Raw genomic sequence first — 15,380 nt, forward strand, 5'->3', positions numbered from 1 at the left:
TGTTGGGGTGTGTGGGGTCGGTATACGTAATGGGGTATGCGGGGTTGGTAGATTGAACCAGAGATTGGAGCTGCAGGAAGATAATTTGCATATTCCCTGTGCATTCTGGGAAAAGCAAAGAATCACTGTAAGCTGGAAGATTGCCGGGATTAGCCGGGTCTAGCTGCTCGGAGGACATCGCCAAACCTCTCATCACTTAGAGTATCTAATAGGTTATATATCTTCACAACATTTCTTGACTTTTAGAAGTTTGGAAGTGGATATCAACTGACAACATGGAAAAGGAGGGGAGCCACAGGGGGAGCTGAGGATTTCCTGGACAGAGTAGAAGAAAGTCTTCAAAATATTAAAGGAAAAGAAATGTCCAGTGTACCTGCAGAAGCCGAGGAATGGAAGCATGTGACCCAAAGAAGCAGGAGTATCAGGAGTCAGTCAGCACCCATACTGCTCGGGAACCTGTACAAGGTTCTCACGCAGGGGGTCTGGTACTGGTTCCTGAGCAGAATGAGAAAGAGGTACAGCAAGAAATGACTCTACCCACAAAGAACAGAGCAAAGAAGAAGGAGGTACAGCCAGAAATGACTCTACTCACAAAGACTAGAGGAGGAAGAGGTACAGCAAGAAATGACTCTACCCACAAAGAACTGTATAGTAAGTGCACAGAGTCCTCTTGAATGGAGAAAAAGAAGTGGTGTTGTGAAGAAGAAAAGGAGAATGGTGGTTGTGGGGGATTCCCTATTAAGAGGAACAGAGGCCGCTGTCTGTAGACCTGACACCTCACGAGAGGTGTGCTGTCTTCCAGGTGCACAAATCAAAGATGTGTCTGATAGTCTGTCAATACTCTTCAGTCCTATAGAGCACCACCCATTCCTACTAATACATGTTGGGACAAATGAACTGCAAAAAGGACCTTGCAACTATCTGCAGAGACTTTGAAGACCTCAGAAAGAAAGTGAAGGAACGAGGAGCACAGGTGGTCTTTTCATCCATCCACCCAGTGGATGGCCATGGAATAAGAAGATGGAACAGGATTCTAGAGGTGAACAACTGGCTACGTTGATGGTGCCGTCAGCAAAGATTTGGATTCCTAGACCATGGAGTGAATTACCTATATGATGGACTGCTTGCTAGAGACAGGTTGCACCTTACAAAAACAGGTAAGCATATATTTGGTGGGCGCCTTGTTTCACTCATTAGGAGAGCTTTAAACTAGAACAATATGTGAAGGGAAGTGAAAGGCAAAAATATACAGCTAATTAATACATTTGAGAACCTCGCTATTAGAAATGGAAAGAAAGAACAAAAACAAAAAATTCAGAAGGCAAGTAGAAGAGTAAGAGACGCCGATCACAAACTAACATATTTTTACACAAATGCGCAGAGCATGGGAGACAAAGAAGGTGAAATGGAGCTCCTAACACAGGATGAGAAATATGTCATAAGCATCACGGAAACATGGTGGGATGATACACATGATTGGATACAAGGATTGAAAGATACAACTTATTTATAAGAAACAGACCTAATAAAAGGGGAGGAGGTATTGTGTTGTATGTTAGGAAAACAGTCATCTCCACCGAGATTCAAGCTTCAGAGCTGGGAGTTCTGTAGAAGCTGTTTGGGTAAGAATACAAAGAGAGAACAACAGAAAGGACACCATTGTAGGCATTTAATATAGGCCGCCTGGACAAGCAGAAGATATGGAGGGACTCTTTCTACATCAGATGGCCAAGCTCTCCAAAAAGCACAACATAGTGATCATGGGAGATTTTACCGATCCAGACATTTGTTGGGAATCTCTGAGGTAAAAGTAATGGATCCAACAAATTCTTATCCGCTCTTGCTGACAACTTTATCTTCTAAAAGGTAGAAGAGAAAACAAGGGGATCTGCTATCTGGGACCTAATTCTTACCAACAGGGAGGGGATGGTTGAGGAGGTAAGGGTGGCTGGGACCTTAGGAGGCAGTGATCATGATATCCTTGAATTATGGATAAAAAGAGGAGGAAGACCTGAGAAGACTCAGACCTCAAGGTTGGATTTCAGAAAGGCAGATTTTAATGGACTCAGAAGGAGGGTAGGAAGAATCCAATGGCTGGATGATATTAAGGACAGAAATGTCCAAGAAGGTTGGGAAATATTGTGAAATGAGATTCTCAAAGCACAATCATTAATACTCCTTAAAAGAAGGAAGAATGGAAAGCATTTAAAGAAACCAGGGTGGATGATCACAGAACTTGCACACATGTTAAAAACAAAAAAAAAATTATGCTTATTAAATAGAAAGAGAGGGGAATATCTAAAAAAGAATATAATGCGGTCAACAGAAACTGTAGGGCAAGTGTCAGAAAAGCTAAAGCTAATAATTAGAGATGAGCGAACACGTTCGGCTCCGCCCCTTTTTCGCCCGAACACCGAACTTTGCGAACACTTCAGTGTTCGGGCGAAAAAGTTCGGGGGCCGCCGTGGCAGCGCGGGGGGGTGCGGCGGGGAGTGGGGGGGAGAGGGAGAGAGAGAGGGCTCCCCCCTGTTCCCCGCTACTGCCGCCCGCGCCGCCGCGCATCTCCCCGCCCCCCGGCGGCACCCGGACACTTACGCGCGAACACTGCAGTGTTCGGCAAAGCCGGTGTCCGGGTGCGGATGTGTCCGTAACGGACACGTTCGCTCATCCCTACTAATAATGAATTGAGGCTTGCAACAGAGGCCAAAAGCAATAAAATAGGATTTGGGGGGTATGTCGAAAGCAAAAAAAAGTCAAAGATGCTATTGGATGCTTACAAGATGAAAATGGTGAATTGGTTAAGAATGATGTTGAGAAGGCCGAACTTTTAAATTGCTATTTTGTATCTGTTTTCTCTCAGAAAATAGATGTAACGTCAGCTGATCTTCCCTGTGCTATTGTGGGAATAAAAGAATGCAGGCCCATTATAAACTGTTAGATCCTCTGTTCAGACTAGCTTCCCTCTCCCTGGCTATCTATAAGCAGAGAGATGGTGAGGGAACACATAGTTAACTTAAATGAATTCAAGTCTAAAGGTCCAGATAAATTACACCTAGGATGCTAAAGGAAGCAGTGAGGTAATTGCTGAACCACTCACTGTAATCTTTGAAAATTCCTGGAGAACAGGAAAAGATTGGAAAAGGGCAAATGTTGTCCCTATCTTCAAGAAAGAGAAGAAGGTGGATGCAGGAAACTACAGGCCTGTGAGCCTGACTTCTATACCGGGAAAGATCTTTGAATAAATTATTAAACAGCAAGTATGCAAGTACTTGGATGAAAATGGGGTAATTAACCAGAGCCAGCATGGGTTTGTAACAAACAAGTCATGCCAGATTAATCTAATTTCCTTCTATGACAGAATCACCGACTGGGTTGATCAGGGAAATGCGGTGGATATAGTATATCTTGACTTTTGTAAAGTATTTGACAAAGTATCTCATACCATACTTATTGAAAAAATGACCAAATGTGAGATTGACAAGACAACTGTTAGGTGGATTCACAACTGGATGAGTGATCATACCCATAGAGTGGTCATAAATGGCTGCACATCCAAGTGGAAGAATGTATCAAGTGGGGAACCACAAGGCTCTGTCCTAGGCCCAGTGTTGTTCAACATTTTTTAAATGATCTGGAGGAGGAAATTGATGGGAAACTGATCAAATTTGCAGACGACACAAAGCTAGGAGGGATAGCTAACACTAGGGAAGAGAGAGAGAGACTATTCAAAAAGATGTAGAAAAGCTTGAAAAGTGGGCGGCGACTAACAGAATGGTATTTAACAAAGAGAAGTGCAAAGTCCTACATCTGAGCAAAAAAATGAAAAAAGCACATACAGAATGGGAGGAACTGGGCTAAGCAGCAGCACATGTGGAAAAGACTTGGGTATAGTAATAGATCATAGACTGAACATGAGTCAACAATGTGATGCAACAGCCAAAAATGCAAACACAATTCTGGGATGTATTAAGAGAAGCATAGAGTCTAGATCACGTGAGGTCATTATCCCCCTCTACTCTTCCTTAGCCAGACCTCATCTGGAATACTGTGTCCAGCTCTGGGCACCCCACTTTAAAAAAGACATAGACAAACTGGAGCAAGTTCAGAGAAGAGTTACTAAGATGGTGAGCGGTCTGCAAATCATGTCCTATGAGGAACGGGTAAAGGATCTGGGAATGTTTAGCTTGCAAAAAAGAAGGCTGAGAGGAGACTTAAAGGGGTTGTCCCGCGCCGAAACGGGTTTTTTTTTTTTTTTCAACCCCCCCCCCCGTTCGGCGCGAGACAACCCCGATGCAGGGACGTACAGAAAGCTCACCGGAGCGCTTACCTTAATCCCCGCGCTCCGGTGACTTCTATACTTACCTGTGAAGATGGCCGCCGGGATCCTCTGCCTCCGTGGACCGCAGCTCTTCTGTGTGGTCCATTGCCGATTCCAGCCTCCTGATTGGCTGGAATCGGCACGTGACGGGGCGGAGCTACACGGAGCCCCATAGAGAACAGGAGAAGACCTGGACTGCGCAAGCGCGGCTAATTTGGCCATCGGAGGGCGAAAATTAGTCGGCACCATGGAGACGAGGACGCCAGCAACGGAGCAGGTAAGTATAAAACTTTTTATAACTTCTGTATGGCTCATAATTAATGCACAATGTATATTACAAAGTGCATTATTATGGCCATACAGAAGTGTATAGACCCACTTGCTGCCGCGGGACAACCCCTTTAATAGCTGTCTACAAATATCTGAGGGGCTGTCACAGTGCAGAGGGATCAGCCCTATTCTTATCTGCACAAGGAAAGACTAGAAGCAATGGGATGAAACTGAAAGGGAGGAGACACAGATTATATATTAGACAGTGAGGGGGATCAATGAGTGGAACAGGTTACCACGGGAGGTGGGGAGTTCTCCTTCAATGGAAGTGTTCAAACAAAGGTTGGACAAATATCTGCCTGGGATGATTTAGTGAATCCTGCACTGGGCAGGGGGTCGGACCAGATGACCCTGGAGGTCTCTTCCAATTCTACCAGTCTATGAACGCGAAAAGATAAAACATGCAGCGATTTTTTTCCTGCACCGCATTCCTCATGTATATGACTCCATTCTTATATTCGCATGAGATTTATCTCGCAACGCACCAAATTCACGCAAGATTCTCGGCCGTGTGAAATCGACCTTAGTCAAATGGTAGTGCACTGTGTGATCATAGCATTTACAAGTTTACAAGTGTCTCAAATGAATGGTTGAATCCGATCATTTCAGCAACATACAAATAATGGATAACTCCTATTACCTATAGGAGAACTTGAAATTCCCACCAATGTCAGTGAGCTCCACCAGCGATCCCACAATGATGGAGATAACCCAACTGTCCACAATAATCTCTCATGCAAGACAACGAGGATTAGGGAAGCTGTATCTGAAACTTTCCAATCCTGTCACTTTCCTAAGATAAGCGGCGCACAATGTGACTTGTGGATGCTTATCTCAACCTTTGATAGACATGACAGTTTGATAATGTGACATATATACAACATAGTTGGGGAAGCAATCCATCAGCTGAACAGCAAACGATTATTGTATGTGTATCTGGCTTAATTCTATTTATTTCTGTTGTTTATATTGCACCCACATATTCCGCAGCGCTGTACAGCGATTGTAACAATTCATATCCGTTCCTGTCTCCAATGGGCTCATAATCTAATTTCCCCATATCAGACACACATTAGTTTATTGGGAAGCTCATTAAGGCCAGTTTTACATGCAGTGCTGGTCTAAAGTTAGATAGCACCGTATGTGGAATCTGGTTTTTTTGGCCCCCCTCCTCCTGTGATAAGAAAAATAAAGATATTTATTGCACTGATGGGCAGCCTGCCTTTAATCAGCCAAAAAGCCAAACACAATTCTGGGATGTATTAAGAGAAGCATAGAGTCTAGATCACGTGAGGTCATTATTCCCCTCTACTCTTCCTTAGTCAGACCTCATCTGGAATACTATATCCAGTTCTGGGCACCACAATTTAAAAAAGACTAACAAACTGGAGCAAGTTCAGAGAAGAGTTACCAAGATGATGAGCGCTCTGCAAATCATGTCCTATGAGGAACGGGTAAAGGATCTGGGAATGTTTAGCTTGCAGAAGAGAAGGCTGAGAGGAGACTTAATAGCGGTCTACAAATATCTGAAGGGCTGTCACAGTGCAGAGGGATCAGCCCTATTCTCATCTGCATAAGGAAAGACTAGAAGCAATGGGATGAAACTGAAAGGGAGGAAACACAGATTAGATATTAGACAGTGAGGGGGATCAATGAGTGGAACAGGTTGCCACGGGAGGTGGGGAGTTCTCCTTCAATGGAAGTGTTCATTCATGATTTATTGAACCCTGCTCTGAGCAGGGGGTTGGACCTGATGACCCTGGAGGTCCCTTCCAACTCTACCTTTCTATGATTCTATATGCAGGGTCAGTAGTAGTGATGGGGTGTGTGGGGTCAGTAGTAGTGATGGGGTGTGTGGGGTCAGTAGTAGTGATGGGGTGTGTGGGGTCAGTAGAGGTGATGGGGTGTGTGGGGTCAGTAGAGGTGATGAGGTCGCTGTGTGTAGTCAGAAGTGTTGGGGTGTACATGGTGGCAGAGGTGATGGGGTCACAGTTGCAGGGAGGGTCAGTAGGAGAGATGATGTTGGGGTCTGTGGGCTCGGTAGAGGTGATGGGTTCACAGTGTGTAGGGTCAGTAGTAGTGATGGGGTGTGCAGGGCGGTAGAGGTGATGGGTTCACAGTGTGTAGGGTCAGTAGTAGTGATGGGGTGTGCGGGGCGGTAGAGGTGATGGGTTCACAGTGTGTAGGGAGTGTCAGTAGGAGTGATGAAGTTGGGGTGTGTGAGGTCAGTAGAGGTGATAGGGTCGGGGTATGCAGGGTAGTACTCGTATGTATGCAGGTGGATGCAGTTAAGGTGTGCGGTTATATACTATATTATGTACGCAGGTGGAGATGAATGCGGTGCAGGTGTGCGGTAATATACTTCATAATGTACGGAGGTGGATGCTGTTATATACTATATAATGTACGCAGGTGTACGGTTATATACTACATAATGTACGGAGATGGGTGCGGTGCAGGTGTGTGGTTATATACTATATAATGTACGGAGGTGGGTGCGGTGCAGGTGTACGGTTATATACTATATAATGTACGCAGGTGGGTGCGGTTATATACTATATAATGTACGCAGGTGTGCGGTTATATACTATATAATGCTCGGAGGTTGGTGCGGTTATATAGTATATAATGTACGCAGGTGGGTGCGATTATATACTATATAATGTACGGAGGTGGGTGCGGTGCAGGTGTACGGTTATATACTATATAATGTACACAGGTGGGTGCGGTTATATACTATATAATGTACGCAGGTGGGTGCGGTTATATACTATATAATGCTCGGAGGTTGGTGCGGTTATATAGTATATAATGTACGCAGGTGGGTGCGATTATATACTACATAATGTACGGAGATGGGTGCGGTGCAGGTGTGTGGTTATATACTATATAATGTACGGAGGTGGGTGCGGTGCAGGTGTACGGTTATATACTATATAATGTACGGAGGTGTGCGGTTATATACTATATAATGTACGGAGGTGGGTGCGGTTATATACTATATAATGTACGGAGGTGGGTGCGGTGCAGGTGTACGGTTATATACTATATAATGTACGGAGGTGTGCGGTTATATACTATATAATGTACGGAGGTGGGTGCGGTTATATACTATATAATGTACGGAGGTGGGTGCGGTGCAGGTGTGCGGTTATATACTATATAATGTACGGAGGTGTGCGGTTATATACTATATAATGTACGGAGGTGGGTGCGGTTATATATTATATAATGTACGGAGGTGGGTGCGGTGCAGGTGTGCGGTTATATACTATATAATGTACGCAGGTGTGCGGTTATATACTATATAATGTACGCAGGTGTGCGGTTATATACTATATAATGTACGGAGGTGGGTGCGGTTATATACTATATAATGTACGCAGGTGTGCGGTTATATACTATATAATGTACGGAGGTGGGTGCGGTGCAGGTGTGCGGTTATATACTATATAATGTACGCAGGTGTGCGGTTATATACTATATAATGTACGCAGGTGTGCGGTTATATACTATATAATGTACGCAGGTGTGCGGTTATATACTATATAATGTACGGAGGTGGGTGCGGTTATATACTATATAATGTATGGAGGTGGGTGTCGTTATATACTATATAATGTACGCAGGTGGGTGCGGTTATATACTATATAATGTACGGAGGTGGGTGCGGTGCAGGTGTACGGTTATATACTATATAATCTACGCAGGTGGAGGTGGGTGCGGTGCAGTAAATCCTCTGCATCCTGATATGTCGCGGTTTCACAATGGAGATTGCAGCAAGCAGCGCACAAGGTGAGGATGTAACCGTATCCTGCAGCGTCACACAACAGACGCGGCTGCGGGATTAGATTCTCAGCAATGACCTGTGAAGCTGTTACACAACCTGTCGCTGCGCCGCTTTCATATCTCACAGTTTCCAGTACAAGAACAAACAGTCGGTGACTACCTCGGCCGCACCCGCGTCTTGAGCAACAGGAGAAGGAATGTGACTTCCTCTAGCGGCGCCTTTTCCCGGTCGCAGGGGATTTCCCATATTACGGTTTCTAGGGCTCATGATGCTGCGGAGCAACTGTCAGGTGATGAATGTGGAGCCGCCCGGCCGTGTGACGGCACACAGAGGTGGCACAGAACACATGGAAACGTCGCTGCCCGCGTCACCCGGGCAAGTGGTCATGGAGGGGGTCACAGTGTGTCACCCATGCTGTAGGGGGCGCTCACTGCCTGATTGTCTCTTCTCTGGGGGTTAGAAATGACAAACATGTGATGTAACGGCGTGCGCCGTCCTGGCGATGACGTCACTGATTATCTTCTCTCCTGCAGAGGAATCGGACGCCGGTCTGGGCTGCTGCGGGTGGATCCTGGTGCTCGTGTCCTTCTTCTTCACCATCCTCACATTCCCCGTGTCAGTATGGATGTGTATAAAGGTAAAAATGGAGGACGCGGCGGTTACCGCACACGCATCTGTATCCTGCCTGTCGCTGTATAGCAACGATGTATCTGCAGGACGCCCATCACCCGCTCTCTGCACAGAACAGTCATTATCCGCCACCCCCTGATGACACCCGCCATCATCCGCTTTCCGTACAGAATAGTCATTACCCGCCACCCCCTGAAGACACCCGCCGTCACCCGCTCTCTGCACAGAACACAGTCATTACCCGCCACCCCAAGATGACACCCACCATCACCCGCTCTCCATACAGAATAGTCATTACCCGCCACCCCCTGAAGACACCCGCCATCACCCGCTCTCCATACAAAATACAGTCATTACCCGCCACCCCAAGATGACACCCGCCATCACCCGCTCTCCGTACAGAATACAGTCATTACCCGCCACCCCAAGATGACACCCACCATCACCCGCTCTCCATACAGAATAGTCATTACCCGCCACCCCCTGAAGACACCCGCCATCACCCGCTCTCCATACAAAATACAGTCATTACCCGCCACCCCAAGATGACACCCGCCATCACCCGCTCTCCGTACAGAATACAGTCATTACCCGCCACCCCAAGATGACACCCGCCATCAACCGCTCTCCGTACAGAATACAGTCATTACCCGCCACCCCAAGATGACACCCGCCATCACCTGCTCTCCGCACAGAATACAGTCATTACCCACCACCCCCGAATGACACCCGCCGTCACCCGCTCTCAATACAGAATACAGTCATTACCCGCCACCCCAAGATGACACCCGCCATCACCTGCTCTCCGTACAGAACACAGTCATTACCCGCCACCCCAAGATGACACCCGCCATCACCCGCTCTCCGTACAGAATACAGTCATTACCCGCCACCCCAAGATGACACCCGCCATCACCTGCTCTCCGCACAGAATACAGTCATTACCCACCACCCCCGAATGACACCCGCCGTCACCCGCTCTCAATACAGAACACAGTCATTACCCGCCACCCCCTGAAGACACCCGCCGTCACCCGCTCTCCGTACAGAACACAGTCATTACCCGCCACCCCCTGACGACACCCACCATCACTCGCTCTCTGTACAGAATAGTCATTACCCGTCCCCCGCTCTCCTCCCAGTATAGTCATGACCCGCAAACCCCTGATGACAGCCGCCATCACCGGCTCTCCGTACAGAACACAGTCATTACCCGCCACCCCAAGATGACACCCGCCATCATCCGCTCTCCGTACAGAACACAGTCATTACCCGCCATCACCCGCTCTGTTTATGTACAGAACATAGTCCTTACTGCCATCTCCCGCTTTCCGCCCTTCGAGGGTCTCTCTAGTCTCCCCCTTAACGTCTTCTCTCCTTCTTTCAGATTGTGAAGGAATACGAGCGGGCGATCATCTTCCGGTTGGGGCGCATCCTGCGTGGAGGAGCGAAGGGTCCAGGTCAGGTTATTAGAGACTCGCATATAACTTTCTGCCCCCCACTGAGGCCCCTTATATAGGAAGTCGCATAGCTGTGTGATGAGAAGCTGTGGCGCTTTCTGCTAGACCTTCTGTCCTCACTATTTCAGTATCTCTGCTTGTCATCAGTGAACGGAAACATTTACATCCTGAGGCTGTAGAGTCCTAATACTTCTCACAGCTGCAGGTTTGTCACAATGTATGACAATCCTCTGTGAGCAGAAACAGGGCTTTAGCCTCTTGATAAGAACTCCATATACGAGGAGACGGCTCTGACCAGCAGACGTTAAAACATGAGCGCTGCCGGGCCCGCTGCTACCATCAGTCCCATTCCCCCACCTGCACCATAAGACAGCAGCGGACGGTGCCATTCCGGATCCCTAATTGCACTGATTGAGCGACCCGCGATGGTCCTGACCATTTAGTTACCAACCATTGGGGTCATGGGATTTCCCCTTTAAGGGGCAGTTGCTCCTTTGCAGGCAGCCAGCAAGTAGTCGCTGACCATGTGCTTCATCCGCAGGTCTCTTCTTCGTCTTGCCCTGCACCGACAGCTTCATCAAAGTGGATATGAGGACCATCTCATTTGACATCCCACCCCAAGAGGTAAGAAATTCCTGCGCAGTGACAGCGGGGGCGGGGCTTCCAGAGGGGAGAAGGAGGGGCTTATATACCCGCATCACCGCTGTAGCTGAGATATATCCAGAGAGGCTCCCATCCTCCAGCTATAGAGAAGCTGGTCTGTCCGAGCCACACGGCCATGTGAGCAGGATGCATACAATGAGTGCATTCACTGACTGCAAGCAGAGGTCTTAAGGGATAGAATGTAGAGTCCATTCTGGGGTTAACGATCATGGTCTCTCTTCATCTCTCCTCAGATCCTCACTAAAGACTCGGTGACGGTCAGCGTGGACGGCGTTGTGTACTACCGGGTCCAGAATGCCACCCTGGCTGTGGCCAACATCACCAACGCCGATTCTGCCACCCGCCTGCTAGCACAGACCACCCTGAGAAATGTGCTGGGAACCAAGAACCTGTCGCAGATCCTGTCTGACCGGGAAGAGATCGCACACAACATGCAGGTAGGGGGCGCTGCAGCAGACTAGCGCGGCCATACATGGCGGATTTTGATGCAGATCTGCAGCATATTTAGCGCTGCGCCAAAAACTTCATTTGGTGGGGATTTTTACACAGATTCGCAGCTGGTTTCAGCCTTTCAGTGGCAGGAGCGACGTCTGCCGAGCGTCCGCGTCGAATCTGTTACATGTGAACACATCCTTAGGATCATTTCACACGGGCGAGCGCGATATGGCGCTCGCCAACGTGCGATCTCCCCGCCAATGCGAGGCATCGCTTCAGTGTTTGCCAATGTTTTAATGGCGAACGCCGTGGGATGTTCGTATTCGGGTGAGATTTGTGTATTTCGCAACGCACGAATGTCGCATGATTGTATCAGCGGCTTTAGGCCGTATTTCCACGTACGGGTAGCGGTCGGAGAAACTCGGACCAATATTTTTAATTCACACTTAGCAGCCGATGCGCGAGTTTTCTGCGATCGCTTTGAAAAACAAGATATGCTGCAGTTTTCCCGTCTTGCAGCACCAACAGGGTTAACAAATCGCACGTGTTCCGTGCGTTGCGCAAACAGTTGAAACGCGTGTGATTTTCTCACCCTTTTGTCAAAAAGTCCTCAAGCCCAATCACGTGGTTACATGTAACAAGCTCCGCCATGACTGACTCCGGAATGTTCTCTCCCTGCAGTCCACCCTGGATGTTGCCACCGACGACTGGGGTATTAAGGTGGAGCGCGTGGAGATCAAAGACGTCAAGCTACCCGTTCAGCTGCAGAGGGCGATGGCGGCGGAGGCCGAGGCGGCACGGGAAGCCAGAGCCAAGGTAAAAGCTCCTGCAGCACAGAGTATTTCAGCCAGACGTGTGCCGACTGGTCACACCGCGTGTCTCAGCCGCTGCAAGTCCTTAGTCACACATCCGGAGACTTACCTCTTGCGAAGGTCATCCGCACTGGAACAACTACTCCCATCATTGCATCACGGATGTCCCAATAACAGGAGGGGTGAGCTCTGGTTCTTATATCACCCCAGCAGCTCTTCCAAGGGGTATCTGCTGGCATTATACAGTAGGAAGCAGACACAGCGCCCCCTAGCTGCCTCCAGTATACAGGCCCCACATAGATCAGCTTAGTCACCACTTACATAACCTGCTTTCACTTCCGTCTTGTGAGGCTGCAGAATGCCGCCGAATTCCACCCCAATCAAATTTCCGTAGGTCACATGACCCCGCTATTTCCAGCTTCGGTCTCATACCAATCCTTAATAGGAAGCTGCAGGATCACTGGGGGCAGCAGCAGCTTCCGGGCATTGAGCAGACTTGGCACAGGGTGGAAACGTTCAGTATCTGTGCCAATCTCAATGAGGTGGTATGTGGGGGGGTGGAGGGGATCCCCCACTGATCCTGGTTCAGCAATGCATCCCCTGCAGAGAGGCACATTTCCACCTGGGCGATGTGCCAACCCCATTCACTCACAAGGAGCGGGAAAAGAGCACAGCGCCCCCTCCCTTCTCAGGACTGCTGGGATATACCATCACATTATGCCGCTACCATCTACTGTGCCCGTTAACAGTCGCTGCTTACACTGACTCCATCCGCATGTTTCCTCCGCCACAGGTAATTGCCGCAGAAGGTGAGATGAACGCATCCCGCGCCCTAAAGGAGGCCTCCATCGTCATCTCCGAGTCTCCAGCCGCGCTGCAGCTCCGCTACCTGCAGACGCTGACCACCATCGCTGCCGAGAAGAACTCCACCATCATCTTCCCTCTACCCATCGACATGCTGCATGGAATACTAGGCCGCAAGTAACGCCTCGGCGCGAAGCCCAAGAAGAACCGCAGCAGCGAGATTGTATCTTAATTCTTATATTGATTGTAATTATCGTATATCACCCGATCCCGCTGCGCCCGGCGGCCCAGGATTCTCTGCAGCCGCGACTTCTACACCAAATCATACATGAATGGTGGCCGGCGCACGGGGAAGGGGCACTTACTTACGGGGAATCTCCCGACACAACACACTCTGCCCCGGGCGGGCCTGTACACCGCGCTGCCTTCACGCTGTCCGTTATAGTCCGTATTTTATAAGGGTTTGTATAGTTACGTTTTATATGTTTCGCCATTCCTGTTCTGTGAATTGCGCTGTAATCCGTATTTAATCACATTTTATATGTTACGTCAAATAAATGGATGTTTCCAGATGCGGCAGCTTAACTGTAACGTCGCCAGAACATCTTATATGAAGGACGCCGTGGCTTCATACGTGCGTCTTGCTCCCCGTGTGACTCAGGCCTCAAGTATAAGCTCGCTCACCTGCCCTACGTTTGTCGAGGCGCGTCCGATCTGAAGGTGAGCGCCGGGGAAGTTCATATTAAAAGGCTGTACCGGAATCCCTGCCGATCAATAAAGGGGTCCCCATGTACCCCATCTTCACTGCAGGTAACAGCACTCGCTCGCCCATTTCCGTTTGCTCAGCGGGCGCTCCACAGTGCAAGTAATCCCCTAACCCCGTCATGTTAACCTTTCCAATCCCATTTGTATCCTGGTTTTCCTAGGGGGCTTTCTTTTTCTGCCATTATACAACGGCGCTATCTGCTGGCTAAAGCCAGTACTGCATGAGGTGACACATTGGATAGGCTCCGACAGCAGAGAGGCTGGCAATGTACAGTAAGAGAACCCCGACAGACGTCTTCCAACATCGGAGCTGTACAGCCTTAAATCATAATGTCTTCAGACGTCAGGCAGTGGATTGGAAAGGGTTAAATTATGGAAAACCCCCTTAAAGGAGATGTCCCGAGGCAGCAAGTGGGTCTATACACTTCTGCATGGCCATAATAATGCACTTTGTAATGTACATTGTGCATTAATTATGAGCCATACAGAAGTTATAAAAAGTTTTATACTTACCTGCTCCGTTGCTGGCGTCGTCTCCATGGTGCCGACTAATTTTCGCCCTCCGATGGCCAAATTAGCCGCGCTTGCGCAGTCCGGGTCTTCTCCTCTTCTCTATGGGGCTCCGTGTAGCTCCGCCCCGTCACGTGCCGATTCCAGCCAATCAGGAGGCTGGAATCGGCAATGGACCGCACAGAAGCCCTGCGGTCCATGAAGACAGAGGATCCCGGCGGCCATCTTCAGCAGGTGAGTATGAAGACGCCGGACCGCCGGGATTCAGGTAAGCGCTGTGCGGGTGGTTTTTTTTAACCCCTGCATCGGGGTTGTCTCGCGCCGAACGGGGGGGGGGGGGTTTAAAAAAAAAAAAAACCCGTTTCGGCGCGGGACATCTCCTTTAAGACCCACATATGAAGTGCCGCTCTTAGGCTGGGGTCACATGGAAGGAAATCTCACGGAATGCCCGCAGCGGGACCGTACGGAAATTCCACAAGATTTCCGCAGCAGAAAGGCCGCTTCAACTTCATGCAGTTTTCAGCCTGTATTGGGCTGCCGAAATCTCCCCCCCATAGAAGAGTCCGCAGCGGAAACTGCGCCAAAAGTGACATGTTGCAGATTTGAATTCCATGCCTGACGCATGTCAAGTTTTTGCGCCACTTGTCCACATTGGACTGTCGGCAGGGTGTGACCCAGATTTTTGCAGATCCCGTCCACTTTGCCGCTGAGTCTGTTTTAAAAACGCATGCAGAATTTCCGTGTGGAGGGTCCGCACACAATTTCCGTCCCGTGTGACCCCAGCCTGAACATAGTTACCCAGGGTTAGAAAAACATGGCTGATTTCTTCCAAACGCAGCGCCACCCTTGTTCATGGGTTGTGT

The 15,380-nt window shown here is 48.8% G+C and overlaps 1 protein-coding gene across 6 annotated transcripts in view; it reads left to right on the forward strand.

Annotated features, from left to right (window-relative positions):
* The window catches only part of STOM (stomatin), a 57,159-nt gene extending 43,347 nt beyond the window's left edge, over nucleotides 1-13,812 (forward strand). For all 6 annotated transcript variants that reach the window (XM_066580289.1, XM_066580292.1, XM_066580290.1 and 3 more), the window contains exons 3-8: nucleotides 8,972-9,075; nucleotides 10,456-10,528; nucleotides 11,070-11,152; nucleotides 11,425-11,628; nucleotides 12,308-12,442; nucleotides 13,232-13,812. In XM_066580289.1, coding sequence (XP_066436386.1) covers nucleotides 8,972-9,075; nucleotides 10,456-10,528; nucleotides 11,070-11,152; nucleotides 11,425-11,628; nucleotides 12,308-12,442; nucleotides 13,232-13,423 — 791 coding nt within the window. In that variant the 3' untranslated portion in view covers nucleotides 13,424-13,812. The remainder of the gene's footprint in view (nucleotides 1-8,971; nucleotides 9,076-10,455; nucleotides 10,529-11,069; nucleotides 11,153-11,424; nucleotides 11,629-12,307; nucleotides 12,443-13,231) is intronic.
* The last annotated feature ends 1,568 nt before the right edge of the window (nucleotides 13,813-15,380 follow it).

Source organism: Eleutherodactylus coqui, chromosome 10 (genome assembly GCF_035609145.1).
Source record: "Eleutherodactylus coqui strain aEleCoq1 chromosome 10, aEleCoq1.hap1, whole genome shotgun sequence".
In the NCBI taxonomy this organism is placed as follows: Eukaryota; Metazoa; Chordata; class Amphibia; order Anura; family Eleutherodactylidae; genus Eleutherodactylus; species Eleutherodactylus coqui.